General features: G+C 41.4%; 2 protein-coding genes across 2 annotated transcripts in view; both read right to left on the bottom strand.

The window, feature by feature from the left end:
- The window catches only part of LOC124115824, a 276,313-nt gene that overhangs the window by 111,470 nt on the left and 147,370 nt on the right, over window positions 1-17,473 (bottom strand). The window lies entirely within an intron of this gene.
- On the bottom strand, window positions 13,990-16,988 carry LOC125381020. Its single transcript, XM_048397069.1, has 6 exons — window positions 16,942-16,988; window positions 16,310-16,522; window positions 15,737-15,832; window positions 15,217-15,548; window positions 14,858-15,053; window positions 13,990-14,726 (listed from the first exon to the last, which is right to left on the bottom strand). The coding sequence occupies exons 1-6, from the start codon at window positions 16,958-16,960 to the stop codon at window positions 14,446-14,448; spliced, it is 1,137 nt and encodes a 378-aa protein (XP_048253026.1). The 5' UTR covers window positions 16,961-16,988; the 3' UTR covers window positions 13,990-14,445.

Genomic DNA, 17,473 nt, shown 5'->3' with positions numbered 1-17,473 from the left:
TTGCATCGGACATCATTCTTGTCACTGATGCCTCATATTTGGAAGTGTCCTCTACATGTCTACCATAAAATGTTTTGAAAGCTTTACTGATGCCTTGAATGTTGTAACCTTGATCAAACAGCTTCTGAGCAGGAGTTGCAAGACGCTAAATAACGAAACATATGTAGTAAATTCTACTAACTTAATTAGTCCCAGCGGCCAGAAGGTTAGTTAACAATGATATACTATCCCGCCTGGTAGACTGCATGGGGATGCTGAGGAATAATACATATCACGTATGAGATTAGTATAATTCACATCGTACAAATGTGTTAAGAATGTAAACACGTTTAGACATGTTAAGGAATGTGTTTCAATCCTCAACAGTGTGCACATTTCGTGTCTTCTATCTAAACACGTTTCGAGCCAAGACACACGAAATAAGCTATCACCTCGTGGCCTGAACACCACCTAAACATAACATCAAAACATATTTAGAATTTAAGAACCTTTAATCATGTTTAGAATTAAAATACCTTTTAACATGTTTAGAATTTAAATACGTTTAAACATGTTCCATAAAGTGTATATCATCAAGCTACAAGTCTATTATGAATGAGATGTATAAAATATCTAAAAAATAGATGTACAAATCAGTTTCACAGGCACTCGCTTATCACATACACCATCGTGACTTACAACGAACTTGGTACAATATTTACATAAGAATGTATAAACACACAAATCCAATAGGGACAAGGAAAACTAACAGTTTGTGAATACAACACTCTCCGTAACAGAGGTGGTAGCGTGGCAGACTACAAATGAAGAGGTTGGAGGTTCGAATCCTACCAAGGTATAACGATCTTTGTGTTCATAAAAATATATCTGATTCCTACTTATACTTTCTTCGTTCGATAGGACCCGCTTAAAATACTCGCTGTTTGGTCTGTTGACGTGTAAGTAACTGAGAGGACAGTGGCATTCACTAAGTTAGTCAACTTTATAAACTATTTCTCAGGGCGCTAGGATTTAGAATGAAGGCTGGATATAAAGGTAGAGCTATGTAGTTCATATACAAAAAAAAAATGTGCCAGGTAATCTTTTTTAAACAGCCTGAAGCATTAATGTTGTTTTTCAAGCAGTTTGTGGGTTAATAATTTGTTACCCTTAAGAATATCAAATGTTCGGTTCTTCATCTTCTTGAAAAGTTGTACCCTGGCAAAAAACAACAACTGCCAAGTATCAGGTCTTTGAAAGGCATTTAGAAGTGATACACATAATGAAGGGAATTTATGGATGTCAACTTCTTAATTATGAAGATCCAAAAGAACCCACCTAAAGCCAGAATACTAGTCTGCTCCATAGGATCTGTGTTCTACAACACCGCCCAGTACCTCTCCCGACTTCTAGCCCCCTTAGTCAAAGATGGAAAATCCTACATCAACGACTCCTCCTCTTTCATCAACCAGCTGAAGAAGCTAACCTCACAGGCACCATGGTCAGCTATAATGTTATTGACCTCTTTACCGGCATCCCTCTTCAAGAAGCGACATCCTACACAACAAGCTACATAATAGAATCAACAACCTAGACACCAAACTCACCATAGACAGCATCACCAACCTAGCCACCAGCTGCTTTGACACATCATATTTCACCTTCAACGACAAGATCTACAAACAAATCAACGGACTAGCTATGGGCTACCCTCTATGTCCACACATCATTGAAATCTTCATGACATCCTTCGAAGAATCAGCCCTCTCCACAGCACCATTCCAACCCCTCTGCAGGTACAGAAAAGTAGACAACACATTCACCACCATAGCCCCACCAGAACGACCGCACAGAGCTCAACGCCCAGCACCAGAGAATCCAGTTCACCACGGAGACTGAAACCAACAACACCTTCCATTTCTGGATGTGTCCCTCCAAACCACAGATGAAGAACTAAGAACATCAGTGTACCACAGACATATACAGACAGACCAGAACATCCGCTACAATTCCTGCCACCATCCTTAGATAAACAAGCCATCATCGCCACCCTCACCCGTTGTGCCAAATCCATTTGCCACCCTGATGCCCTCAGCAGTGAACTGGACCATCTCAAGGAAACCTTCACCTCCCTCAACAGGTATCCCGCCCACCCAGTCTCCAAAACCATCTGCAAGCCCCTCAGGAACTCCGATCCCAGACCCAAACCAGCTCCATCGCCCATCAGAATCACCAAACCTTACCAAGGTCCTGTCAATCATCAAGAACAAGCCACTATAGATGTCACCTTCTCTAGCGGCAAGCCCATCAAGACCCATCTACGAGCCACTGGCAGAGGCACCAGCAGCACTAGTTCCAAACCCAAAAGGATGCATATACCTGTGGCCACCAGTACATTGAAGAAACCCTCAGAACCCTCAACACCAGACTCAAAGAACATCGGACCTCTGTTAACAAACTCAACCAGAAATCCGCTGTTTCCGAACACATCCCGAGGAACCAAAACCATAACATCAAGCCACCAAAGTCCTGTCTACAAACAACAACTTGCGTCAAAGAAAACTACAAGAAGTCATTTACATCAGGAGACACCAGACAGCCATGAACCGTGACCAGGGAACCTATCTGCTCAGTGCTTGGGACTTATTGCTTTGATCTTTGTCAGTGATAATTATCCAGGTGACTTTCATTTGCCGATTGCCATTTCCATTCTTTCATCTATCAGTGCTAATTACCCCGGCCTTCCGTTTGCCCATTGTCCATTGCCCATTACTTCGTACAGGCTTCCATACCATCAGCGCTAATAACTGTCAAGTGTTGGCTTCCAATTTCTCTTGCTAATCACCAATGAGCGCTAATCATCCTCTTGTTAGTTTCCAACTTTTTTAATAAATAGTGCTTGGACTTATTGCTTTGATCTTTTTCAGTGCCTATTATCTAGCTGGCTTCCATTTGTCAATTGCTCATTACCAAGCAGTCCTAATTTAACTTCTGGCTTCCATCTGACCATTGCTAAAGACCAATCAGCCGCCAATCATCTGTTAGCTTCCCCTGCTACCTGTCAAGCCCTTGTTAGTTTCCACCTTTTGTTATCTTATTATTTTGTTATTATGCTCTCATCCGAATAATTCACCTGATAAAGGAGTAAGCATGTACTCCGTAACGTTGTGTTCCTCAAAACAAATAATTAAAGTTGACATCCATTCTCTTCCTTAACTGCTAAGTAGTAAATTCGTAAATATCTGACAGAGTGTTGCCGACATCAATACAATATTAATACCAAAATTGCATTAGTCATTTCTGAATGGATTGGGATTGATTTGTATGGAAACAAATGACGCACTGCAGAAATTTGGTGAACAGATGGAAAAAGCGCAATAACACAGCCACTTGAGAGAATGGCGCGGAAACTTTCCAACATGACATTCACGTGCAATATCACTTGTTTTCATTTGCATGCCATCACAATCTTGTAGCAAGTGAACAGCGAAAACATGCCACGACTGACGGAAGCCAAACGTTACAACGCAATCGGCCGACTGCAAACAGGAGAATCATCGTCAGCTGTAGTCAGCTTGTTCCATGTAGCACAAATCACCATTACAAAACTTAGGAACCGTTATTTGTAACACATGACCCTCCCAGATCCGGTCCATCACGTATCATTACTAGAGCACAGGACAGATTCACACGGCTACGTCAATGTGAAAGCACAATCTCGATCAACCACGGCATTACCAGGATTGCGTGGGATGTCAGCCCAGACAGAACCATTTACACGCTAGACGACCCGTTCGAGGTGCTATTTTGACGGACCTGCATCGTCGGCTGCGGCGTCAGTGGTGTCAAGGTTTAAGAAACGCAACTTCAATGGAGACAAGTTTAGTTTAATGACGAGTCACGTTTTATACCTCGCCGTTTGGATGGTAGACGTCTTCTTTACAGACGTCGTTGGAAACGCCATGCATGAAACTGCATACAGGACGTGGACAGATCTGGTGTCAGTAGTGTGACGATGTGGGCAGCCATCTTCTACACTGGTAGAACAGACATCGTGGAAGTGCAAGGAAATGTATTGACACAAGGTTACACGAATGAGATTCTTTGGTCACACGTTCTCCCCGAAACGAACGTCATTTTCCAACAAGACAGTGATTCAGGATTCACAAAATCCAGGTCCTTCCACAGCCCCGCAGGTTTCCAGATTGAAACCTAAATGGTCCGTTTATGGGGTGCGCTGGATCAACGAACTGTGAGCGCGTCAACAACAACAACCACAGAACCACCTTTAGTTGGAACAAGCACTGCAGGCAGAGGGTGAATATTCCCCAAGCCACAATTTCTGATTGCTTCCATGGGACAACGAAGCCTGTCAGTTTTGGACACTAGTTGTGGCTATACAAGATATTGAGAAGAGATGACCTCCACCTTGAAAATCTACTGTTTCCTGTGTGTCATATGGAACTTAGGTCAATGACAACGATGATTACAAATTTTGAAGAATCGATTACCATCTGTTGACGGTTTATGCGATATATAAGATATACATCTAAAATCACTTTTGCATTTTGTTTTTTGCAGAGAATAAATACTTGTAGTTGCCAATGACACATTTGGACTAATTGACTGATAACACAGACTCTACGACCCTATGTTTCTTGTTTTTGCTTGGTTATAACCCTTAACTTACACATGCTGACTACACGAGCAAGTGTGATTATTGCTTTACTGTTGATTTTATTATTATATTAGTGTAGAAGATCCTATTAATGGTTAAAGATCAGCTTTGAATTTGATTTGTTTGTCCTAAGTAGTTGTGTATATTCTAATAAGACATATTTCAATAAACCTCCTGTTGAAAGCATGTTATCACAACGGCATAGTATTGCAATTCAACGCTTTACACCACCAACCTCATTTATTTAATCGTGCTGATTTGTGTGCGCGCGCAGCCCATCTCGTTCTCTACCGTTATCCTTACAAGTGAGTATGTCTCTACGCCGCTTGAAGTTATATTCCAGCAATGTCACTTAGGGGGACACCAGAAATGTGGGCAATGGAATCCGGGTCTTCGCGTAAACCACAAGGCTACCCCACCACCCACATCCTTACGAATATTTGAGGGGCTCCAATAAAACCCTCCTGAAAATACTGATAGTATTTTGCGATTTGTTTTTTATTTTATTCATTATTTAATCTATGTATATGATATCCCCCAGCTCGATACATCACCATAATGTGAAATATGAAATAAATGAACATCAATTATAGAAATTAAAAAAATTCTGGAAACCTTATCTTGAACTATGTAAAGTATTACAAAGCTGAATACAACATGTAAAATGATTGGTAAGATCATATATAATGTGAAATGACGAGACTAGTTTTGTGACATCACTTTTCAATGCAGTAAGTCACCTCGGAATAATTCTATGTATATGTACACGTCTCATTATTTTCATAAAACACTTTTTTAACTTGGTTTATTAGTAAAAACAGTCTGGGTGCGTGTGTTCCAATGATAAATATGACACCGAAAGCATTATTTCACAAATATTTATGCTCTATGCATAAAACAAAATGAATTTACCACAGGTCGTATATCCATGCATGATCAAAGGACTGCAACTCTGTTTTGCAGATGTGTCTGCGAGGCAAAATCCAAGAATTGTAAGTACAGAGCAGTTAGCTTAAGAAGTTAGCTTACTACAAATATTTCACTTATCGCATGATGTACATGTACATAAGCAATGTACATAGTTAAGTGAACTTGCGAGGATCGTACAGGACTGCTGATGCAAACATCTTCAACCCAAATAAGTACTAGAATCTGTACCTTACTAAAAAAGTGTTATCCCAAATAAAACATTTATTTCTTTTGACCACTTTTCAAGTGGTATTGTGTTCATCTTCAAGTTAATGTATGCATTATTAGAGCCATTCTTGATGGGGTAAAAAAGACACAGTTGTGTAACAGTGTTACAATCCAATTCATACACTGAAACATAAGAATATCTGTCAAACACGAGGACAAAGTATGTGTTCAGAATTGCTCTTGCATCGTGTTCCTGTTTAATCATGTTATCTGTGTTTGTCACAGTTTAGGAGGTGAACAGAGTTAAGGGTGTCATCATTTATCATTTCTACTGTTAAAACATTAGTAATAATTTTCTTATGAATGTTTAGATTAACCCCGTTCTCAGTGTACGTGGTTTGTCCCGCAACCCTGGCTGAGACAGGCTCTTCTTCGCCCCATGTGGCCCGTGGGGATACATGGTTCAAATTGATCAACTGATGTTGGTTGTAGGAGGGGACTAAACAGATCGGAATGTCTGACGTTAAAGTACAATATGCTCTCCAGGAAATGGTCCAATGTGTTAGGAAAGCCCGAAAGGGATGCAGGGCTCATACGTTTACCACTCTTGTGTAACCCACGAGTGCGGTTATGGTCCTTACAGATCTAGAAACATGATCGGGGCGAACCAGGGCTCGAATCCACGATCATCGATTTCTGGCGTTCCCAAAGTGCGCAACTCTGCACAGCGAATTTTGGCGCTTAAGACGGCTGTGCCGCCAGGCCCCTGTACACGTATGCAACATGTAGCAAAGGAAAAAAACAGTAGTAGAGACTTTAGGCCATGTTTGAAACGCTTTACTCTCTCTAATACTAGGCACGCCAACCACGACATTAACTACTCCTATGACAAATGGTACCACAACCCCCGACAGATCTCAGATTGGAGTGCTCATTGGAGGAGTCGTTGGAGGACTCTTTGGGGGCGTTGTCATCACGGTTGTCATCGTATTCCTTTGTCGTGCATGTCGCTCGAATAGAAGGTACTTCAAGACATCCCTGATGCCATAACATTAGTCGAGTAAATGATTATAAAGTGTTCAATATGTGTGAAATGATCTTTGGGGTGGGCCATTGTAAAATTGTCTGATTCATCATAAAGACCTTAAGACATAAAGAACATTATTATAATCCTCATATCGGACGTCATTATTATTAACAGAAATTGAGGGTATTCAAATTGTTTGTAAATTGGTGTCAGATAATATCACCAAGCACCATCAACTTGCACTTCACCTTCATTAGTGATATCTCCTTAAACATTTATAGACATACAGAAGATGAAGACGGAGCAGTGACGAAGGAATCCCACACCTATCTAGGATTGGTAAATTGTTTGTACTATCATCAACCAGCCAACTCATTGCTGAGATTCACCAGTAGCTAAAGTGATGACGTAAATCCTGTTGGGGTATCATGCAGGAAGCCGAGGTACTGTAAGTCCCCATGATCCCCAGTGAGGTGGCTGGGCATTGGTTACTGGTGGCCTATAGCCCGTGTTTTAAAACTGTATAAATAATAGTGTTATGCCCAAATATGTTTCACATACTTCTTTTTAAATATAGCTTTGTATTCATGACTCACTTGTTTATGTACAGGTATATCAACGTTTTCTCGTAAAAATATGGCTGAAAAAATGCCCACTCAGTCACTTTTACTTCAATCTTATCAAAACACATTTGATGCGTCAAATCCTTCTGATTATTGTAAGAAGTTCAAAAATAACATTGATATAAATAATAGATTGATTAGTATTGAGTTGGTTCAACAGTCGTAATAACACATGTATTTATCAAAGTCGCTTCTAAATACTGTTTTCGAAATATACTTAACACTTCTTCCAACTAGGTAGCCACTGTGTAGCATTGAAATAATGGTTTCGAATTCATATAGATATTAGTTTGTTGTTTTACGAATATGACTAAGTTAATAACAATGCAAGTTGGGATGGTAATTTCAGCCTTACAGCATGTAATATGGTAAATATATTATTGATGTTTAAGGTGTATATTCTGCTCCCAACTATTGCCGGGTATTGCACGTTAATTAATCATAAACAAGCTAACTGTAGTCATTCATTGCGATGTCACGTGTAAACAGGTACAAAGAAGTGATGCTATGTAAAACTGACAAGCCATAATTATGTTTCTTTTAAGATTCACACCACCAGTTCCAGTGGTAAATCCCCACGTGGTAAAAATGAGGTGACATCCCAAGTCCCGGATCTCATTAAGGTTGCAGCTGTACAACAAGCGTCCAGTGCCCCGTCAGATGTGTATGACGTCATCAAAGAGGGAGACGACAACCAGCTGGGGGTGGATCCTTCTGCCTGCGACCAGGGAGACTATGTGGACATAACGGATGACATGCCTGGAGTAGGTGTGTATTCCCAGGCACAAGCAGCCCCGGGGATGGCAGTACTGGGCGGCACACTACAACCTGCTGCAGAGCATTTCGTTGTGGAGAAGGATGACCCGACAGACGGCGACTATACCAAATTGATCAGAGAGGGCGCTACTGAGACAGGAACTGATGTGCAGGGCACATACAACAGACTGGGAAGAGAGGGCGCTACTGAGACTACAACTGATGTACAGGGTACATACAACAGACTGGTCAGAGATGGTGCTACTGAGACAGGAAGTGATGCGCAGGGTACATACAACAGACTGGTCAGAGATGGTGCTACTGAGACAGGAAGTGATGTGCAGGGCACATACAACAGACTGAACGGAGAGGGCGCTACTGAGACTACAACTGATGTGCAGGATACGTACAACAAATTGGGATCAATGGCAGATGACAATGAAGACAACGAACCAGGTGGAAACAACGGTACAGCAGCTGATTATTTCGTCATTGAGAAACCAGAAGACACGTACAACAAACTGGAAGGGAAACGCTCCGCTGAGGAAGAACAAGAACCTTACACCAAACTTGGAAAGGCAACACCCGAGAGTGTCAGAACCCCCTGATGATCCAGGTAGACCTTCACGACAGTACTTCATTCTGGAGGATCAGACTCAGCCCCACAGTACATGATGTGGCCTATTCAGATATGATTTGATCTTCATACTATGGATTATGCATACCACTTGCCTCTTGAAGAACACAAATGCAACCTTGTTTCATGTACACGATACATTAACCTGAGAATATTTCTTGTCCATAGAGGTCAGATTCACGTTGACTGGATAACCGAGTTGGTGCTGACTGATGTCCCGTGCCAGCAATATTCCAGCTATATGACGACGGTCTGTAAATAATCGAGTCTGACTTGCTATTAGACAAAAATCCGTGAACATATTTTGTTGAAGTAACCGAAAGTACTGGCTCGTTGATGTGGCCCAGTCATCTAAAGCGCCGCAATTCGTTGTGCAGAGCCGTGTCCCTTAGGCACGCAAGAAACCTATGATCTAAGGTTCGAATCCGCATGTATGCAATTATTATTACTGTTAATCCTCCACCTACTAAATATATTTTCTATCATGTTCATTATCCAGCCTTGCTTGACAACGGTATAAGAATCTTTACCGACACGTCGCCTTTACAGTAAATAAAGAAGTTGTCCTACATACAATTGTCTACTTTGAGTTTTCAGTACTACAGCATCGTCATGTTCACAACACTAACCAGCATGCTGACATCAACTCAACCAAGTCCCGTTGTGAAAATGAACACTTGTTAACAGTTCATGTGACTATCAACTCATTCATCACGAACATGAAGTCGACATTAACGTATGCAATGATGTCTCTACACATTTTGTACCTGATATTCGTTTTGATTTTGTTAATCAGAATGATCTTTTGTTTATTTTATCGTTACACCTACACACATCCTAAAGTGTGACATTGTTTCCTCGGCTGATGATATCTACTGAATAACCCAACCCTTATTTTATGTCATCTTGGCTCTCCTTTAGGGCTTTACTGTGTTTTTGTAATTTATCCAACTCTTATTCACCATCACCTCGAATAAATGTACATAAATACTACACAGACATAGCAATAAAATTTCACTGTATTACAATTTAAATGTAGTCGTTTTTTGTGCCATTATAACAGGCACCGGATCAATTTGAACTCAAATTGAAATATTCGCACCCTCCATCATTTTTCTTTGGTGTCTGTATGAGCTTGGTGATATAATCCGCAATGTATTGGACTAAACAACGTCCTGGTGGCGATGCTACCTCGACTGGGCAGTAGCTTCCCTGTCTCTGGGGTGAGTGATTGAGTTCGAAGAGTATTTCAGTTTTACCGCGAGGTAACATAACGTGGGCTGAAACTCTGATTGACGCAGATTATGGACATTTCCTGTTGCGTTGCAACCCACGAGTACGGGCATGGTGCTGATAGATAAACCTCAGTATTGTTGTGTGAACGAATCTTGGATTTGAATTAATGACCAGCAGACTCTGGCACTACAAAAATATATCATTATATATGTGTCACCCGTGATTCTTCTCAATGTATACATTTAATGTAAAGCCATCCATCATTTACACACATGAGACAAGAAATATAAATTTGATATCCTGTGCGTGAACATACCAAACCCTACCAGGAAATACAGTTAAAACAACCCAAAATATATATGAATAAATTATGTGAATCATTGACTTGCCTTTGCATGTGTTTTGACAGATGCCCCTGGCGGGACAGGATACATACTCATTTTTGCGAACACACGGTATTACCACTATGTTGTGATATACATCCTGAATCTCTGACAAGTAGAAAACGGACAAATTAATTACCTCCCATGGAGAGTGCCTGCAGTTGAAATCGCTGCTTTCTTTGTGTAATTATTCCACGTTATGTTTGTCTTCGGTACCAAAACGATCCCTCCCAGTGAGAATATATGGGTGTATCGGTCATCATCTGGAGAGCAAGGATCGGCTGTTTCATTCACCCCCGAGGGCAGATCGAAAATCTTCAACCCTACACTCAACATGGACGAAAGGCACAGTCATTGCTTACCGACTTCTTCTTTGTACAGTAATACTGCTCAGGGTATCCCGCTCTATTGTCTATTGCTTACAACATGCAGTATATGCAAGACAGAGTTACCAATCTACCCCTCTTTGATGTGGAGATGAGTTATTGTGTCACTGATTACAAGTTTACATATCGAAAACCGGACAGCTACAATGACGATGTATCATTACATGCCATATATTCCTAGCTGGTGATGCAGAACTTAACCAAGGCCCATTGAGTACAGACTTGCCGGCATGCAGAGTTCCATTATCCAGCAAATCAAGGAAAAATGAGAATCCGAATGGACATCGCTCCGAAGCATTTTACGTATGCTTCAAGTACCTGTGAATCCAGCAAGGTGAGAGGTGAGGTTGGCTTAGGGAGAGGACAGGGACAGATGTGGTCGGAGCTCAAGAGGTATCATAATCAGAGCTGTGATAAAAATGTTGTTGATTTTATATTTTGAAATATGTCAGGACTTAATGTAAAACTGCAGTACTGACCTTGAATGCATTCCGTTTATGGCATCGGTCGATATTGTTGGTGTTAGCGAGACATCGGAAGAAGAGAAAAGAAATTGCTATTGTTTTAACGTTAAAATGCGTCTCAAAAACATTAGAAATTGGTAACAAAATTGTAACAAATTAATCTGTTCATAGCTGCAATGAAGTGGTTGCATTAGGTATGAAAAGGTCGTGACAGAACTATTAGCTAGGAAAGAATTTAATAGAGAAATGACATTTCACATTTATTATCAGAATGTTTCCTGACATTTCTTATTTATCATTGGATTGGTTCCACATTATCGTCGAGTACTTAATGGATCATGAATGAGGTAAGATACTTATCATTTGTAGAGTCAGCAAGTGAGTTACAAAATCAATAGAGAGATGCTCAATCTGGCACGTAGGCTTCGACATTTTTCCGATTATGACACACTTGAGTTCATGGTCAGATCTGAACTTTTAACGAATCAAACTGAGGCATTGTTACATGTGACTAAGAAAGGTTAGACTCGACCCCTTTAAAAAGATACTTTCAGCACTATTAGTGGTGCGCGGTTTTGGCAGTGACTGAGACAGATCGATCCCACTGCTTGTCCAGTCTATGAAAAGTCTAGCCTGTCTTATGTAGAAGTTGTTTTTGAAGATGGACTGGAGCGTTATTAAAAAGTTATGAGTGTAGCAGGGACCTCGGATCAGAAGGTCCGTTGTTCGAATCCCATCACGGGACTCGGAAATGTTATGGCCGCTACATTGGCGCCCAACGTGGGGCTGAGCACGTTCATATTAAATTTGAGCAAAATAAGCCTCAGTACCATACTATGTGGCCCGGGTCGTGCCTTCTGTTGACGGGGGAGTATGTAGCGTATAACCCGCGTGTTGTGTTTATTCCTGGTGAGTGCAAGGGCCAGCACAGGAATGCAGATAGAGACAGATCGGAGTAAGAGTCGATAGACCAATCACTCCTTGACTAAGATGACCCGATTCTGACCAAGCGAGCTGCTAAGTCATGGTTTACCTTACCTGTGATGACACGGAACAACAATAAATTAGGAAACTGAAGTAGGGCTCGGTTAACCTCAAAACGCAGTAACAACACTATTCATGATTTAAAAAACAATATAAGTTCAGGAAACAATGAATTGACACCAAAATGCTTTAAATCTTCTCATGACATCCTTCTTCCCTATTTGGAGACTTTTTCAATTCAATTCTGGAATCATTGTATTTTCCAAAAGAATGGACACGTGGTGTAATTATTCCTGTACGTCTGTTTGTTTCTGGTTTAACACATCTTCCCGAGGCAAGAGAGTTAACTGACAATGAAAGTCCAGTTTCCACCCTTAACTCTCTTGCCTCGGTGAGATGGGTTTAACACAGTGATATGCACAAAAAAGACAAACAAATGATGTTGATTACAGATGTATAACATTTGATTCGGTGTGTAGAAGTAAATTACGCTTTATATTTCCTTCTCAAAGTAACAAAATAGGAAAATTATTATGTAATATCTATCAAGTTGTAAAATAATGGTTTACGTGTATATTCAGATTTTTTTGTTGTGAGTCTGAAGTGTTGCGACAAGGCTGTTTGGTAAGCCCTTTTCTCTTCTCATTTTTTATTAATGAACTTGATGAGCAGATAAAAAGTAATTATGAAAGAGAGTATTCAAATACACTCTGAAACACTCAGTTTCATGTAAAGATCTTCTTCTATAAATGTGGTTACTGTCATGTATGGTATAATCCATGTGTCACAAACAATCAAGAACTTTGTTTTAATGTCACCAAGACAAACTATTGTGGATATGTACATCCAACAGTGGACTTCTTATTGTTGTTCCACGAAGTAAATATTGCTTCAATAAGTTATACACATCATTATTATCTACTGAAAGCTATTCAATGCATTTGAACCTGAGGAAGTTTAGGGCATCACTGTCACAATTCAGATGTAGTTCACACTGGTTGATGCTTGCACTGGGGAGGTACAATGGTATACCCATAGATAAGAGATTGCAATGTAATTCAGATTCAGTGGTGGATGTATATCACTAGTTATTGGCATGTACTAAAATATAACGTGAGAAAAACATACATAAATTTGTTTTGTTGATGAAATCAGTCAAGACAAATGTCGTTCGTAACTTATCAGGGTTATGTATCATGGCATGTCAATTAGGAAGTCATTTGTTTGAACACCCTCTGCGTTTGTATCTTGTAATACATGTACTGTGGCCCATGGCCTTTCAGTATTGAGAATAACAGATTAATAGACAATGAAGGGACCTGGGCCCACTTGCACAAAGCAGTCTTAGCGCTAGAATCATCGTAACTCAATACTTTAACATAGTCTTACAATAGTCGTAGTGCTAAGATCGCTTTGTGCAAGTGGGCTCTGGACAAAATTTCCACTTAACAGGTTTGCTTGTTATCTCCTTGCACACTGGCGATATGAACTCAATGTCGTCTCATTGTGGATTAGAATTGAGCAGGGTAGTTAGTGTCGGGTGGGGATAAGCGCTTGCACTTGTCTGTTAATTACTCATGCGGGATCCTCCCCAAAACCCCACCAGCTTATAACAAAGTTCACAGTTGTGTGCACAGCTAAACCCCTAGCTGCTACCTCCGAATTCGTAATTATATGGATGAACCCGCACAAAGAACAAAACTATATGATTATAATTTATTGGGTACAAGAATGACAAATAAAGAACACATTAAAATAATAAAGCATGGTTTTTGGTTATTGTTATATATTTAGCATAAATATCTTTGATCACGTCCAACAGATAATGAGATTGTTAACCTTGGATTATTCCTTCTCAGCTTATCCTTACTCTCATGGGTTGAATCCGTACTCAACTTTCCTATGACTTTAAAAGAAGTTTCGACAGAAGATGACTTGATACAGTTTTGGGATCAGAACATTAGCAAAAACTATTACAAAATATCATATTTGTGTAATGACAAAACAACTTGATTATAAATATAATTTCAAAATTGGTCATGATGATCAAATTGACTAATGAGTGTGTGAGCATGTACGAATGGGAACAAATTACACTGTCAAAATTAGAAAACAATATTTAATCACGATTTACACATCCACGAATCAGTTGGAGTCACGGGACAACACCCACAGCCTGTGAGTAGTAAGCAGTGTATCCACACGCATCAATGGCTGTTATAGAGACATATACGGCAGTGACAGTTTGTGGGTGCGAGGACAGGTTGAGCTTCATCTGCTCCTGGCGTGTCAGCAGCCCGTCCACCACATCTGCCCCACCCTCCACCCTGCCCACCATCACTTCATACACAAGCCGGCCCCAGGGGGAGGTAAACAGGCCAGACCAGGACAGAGTGGTCATCCTGTCTGACGTCCTAGACGAGATCATCGCTGCTTCTGAAGTAAACCAGACATCACTCTCAGGAAACAGATACAACATAACATTGAATTTTGTTGCATTTGAATTTGTATTTAAGAATTTGCTGTTTTTAGGATAATTGTTGTGATATCTCTTAGGAATATCTTACTGTTTAGACTTGGTGGTGGTCCATTCATGGTGATAAAAGCTTCTGTCGGGTACCCTGCCTTGTCCAGCACATGCATGGCGCTGATGTTGTAGGTTGTCAGATCACTGAGCTTCAGTCCACACAGCTGGGCAGATGTGTACGTGAATATACTCGGGACGATATGTTCGTAGATCAAACTGCTACCCTCGATGTGAACCTATATGTTTAATTAAAAAAACACAAAACAAATATGTAAGAATGTTTTAAAATCTGTGTGTGGGTTTGATTTCACAGCACTATAACCAAGCACCAGCTTCATACATGGTAGTTGTGACTAGAGCAAGTATCTACGTTGAAGACGTCAGCTGGAGTCGACATACCAGCGCAGTGTAAGGAGTCTGGGTTTCTCCTCCCTCCCAGTGAAGTCTCACAGTGTCTCGGGCTACGTGACACTGGCCTCTGTCTGAGAACACAGAGGGGCTCTCCTGTAGGACCTTGAAGCCAGCTACAGTCGCAACGTCTCCCCTGGACACGATGACGACACCATCAGATGAGGACTCGGAGGTCTGCCCCGCGTTGTTATGGCAACGTACTGTCGTGTACACCTTCAAACTAGATGACGTCACTAGATCAGTCAGATTCCACCTGGTAAATCTAACTCCGGGATTAGTTCGAGCAAACCGACGGACGTCGTCATCTCCAGGCGTGTGCCCTGCAGAAGATATAACAGCTATTCAGTCAGACGATATTGAAAATGAAGTTTCGTTGGGATACACAAAGATATGTTGAAACAACATCAGCTTATGCAGTTTCTACACGAATTTACCTTTTCGTTGATTAATGTATTTTTCTAATCGAGTATGACAACAAGCATATTGTATCAATATGTCTGTTCCTTACCTATAGCAATGTCACAGTTGATAGAATCCGATTCCTGATCTTCCACAGCCCAGTTCGCTGCCATGTCCTCTGGTGAAAGGAAGTCTGCATCAACTCCTAGAAGTAGAGCATTACAACTGTGTGATCATATAGCAATGGAGCATTATACATGTGTGATCATATAGCAATGGAGCATTATAGCTGGATGATCATTTAGCAATGGAGCATTATACATGTGTGATCATATAGCAATGGAGCATTACAGCTGTGTGATCATATAGCTATGGAGCAAGGGAGCAATGGATTCTATCACAAAATAGGGCGGTCGGGTAGCCTTGTGGTTAAAGCGTTCGCTCGCCATGCCGAAGACCCAGGTTTGATTCCCAGCATGGATTCAATGTGTGAAGCCAATTTCTGGTGTCACTCGCCGTGATATTGCTGGAATATTGCTAAAAGCAGCGTAAAACCATACTCACCCACTCATTCACTATGGTCATTGCAAAGGAATAGGCATGCTGGAATGTACACGTATGCAGGAGTATTTGGAATGGCAAACAATATTAATGCCAGGCACGTTTCAATTCCATGTTTTACCTGAACCATCGTTGACTTGTTGTATAGTTGGTGGCGTCATGTCCACCGTCACTGGTTCAGCTCTGGTCAGTGACGTCAGGCCGGCAGCGTTAGTGGCGAGTACTGACACATACAGTCTGGAGTTGTGAGTGAGCTTCTGGACAGAAACTGTTCCTTGAGGGTTTCTACCAACATTAGTGAAGCCCTGCACCTGTGTCCCGCCTTCCACCAGACCTGCATGGAGAGTCGATGTTATTACTTACAGGCTTGGATGCTGCTCAGGTCACACTAGACTATCAACAGTTTTGTTTCTGTATTTCTCCATGTCTAAATAAACATATAGTTTTATTACTACGCTCAATATACCCACATGTGAGTCGATCCTGTGCTAGCTCGTTCAACAACCATATTAGCCCTGATATGATCATGGTTGTGTCGCGTGCGTGTTGATTTCCACAAAGGGGTACACGTCTAAGGCCTGCATCCCTTGTTATGGGGGCTTTTCGCCCACAGTATGCGGATAAGCCGTGGTATAAATAATCTCATACATTCTTAATCTAGATCCTCCCAAGTCAAGCCCTTACCGACTGCCCACTAGAACATGGTTATGGGGTACTTTCCTACCGCCCCCTCTTACATGATTTGGTACTCACCTACTGCCCACTGGTACATGGTGATGGGGACTTACCTACTGTCCACTGGTACATGATGGCCGACTCACCTACTGCCCACATGGTGATGGCGGACTTTTCTACTGCCCATTCTTACATGATTGAAGACTCACCTACTGCCCACTGCTACATGGTGACGGGGGACTTTCCTACCGTCCACTCTTACATGACTGGGTACTCACCTACTGCCCACTGGTACATGGTGATAGGGGACTCGGTGTCCTTGAAGTGCCAGGACACGTGCACAGACGACCAGTGAGGCAGGAACACCGCGTTCACCTCCACGTGCTTCTCTGTGTCACCAGCCTCGTCATGTCCACCATACTTGACGCTCTGCAGTGTCACGTGATCAACTGCCATCGCCATGGACCTGGACTTCGTGCCAATAGTAAGTCGTGTGGATTCCTCCCGAGCAAAGAAGGAAAACGTGTGTGTATTCCACATGATAACATAATGTCTCCCAACATCACACACCCCTCGGCATAGATTTGGCTCCAGTCTGAATGTGATCACT

This window comes from Haliotis rufescens, unplaced genomic scaffold (assembly GCF_023055435.1).
Source record: "Haliotis rufescens isolate VD_foot unplaced genomic scaffold, xgHalRufe1.0.p SCAF_16, whole genome shotgun sequence".
NCBI lineage: Eukaryota > Metazoa > Mollusca > Gastropoda > Lepetellida > Haliotidae > Haliotis > Haliotis rufescens.
The sequence above is the reverse complement of the archived record's forward strand: the minus strand, read 5'-3'. Positions and strand labels throughout refer to the sequence as shown.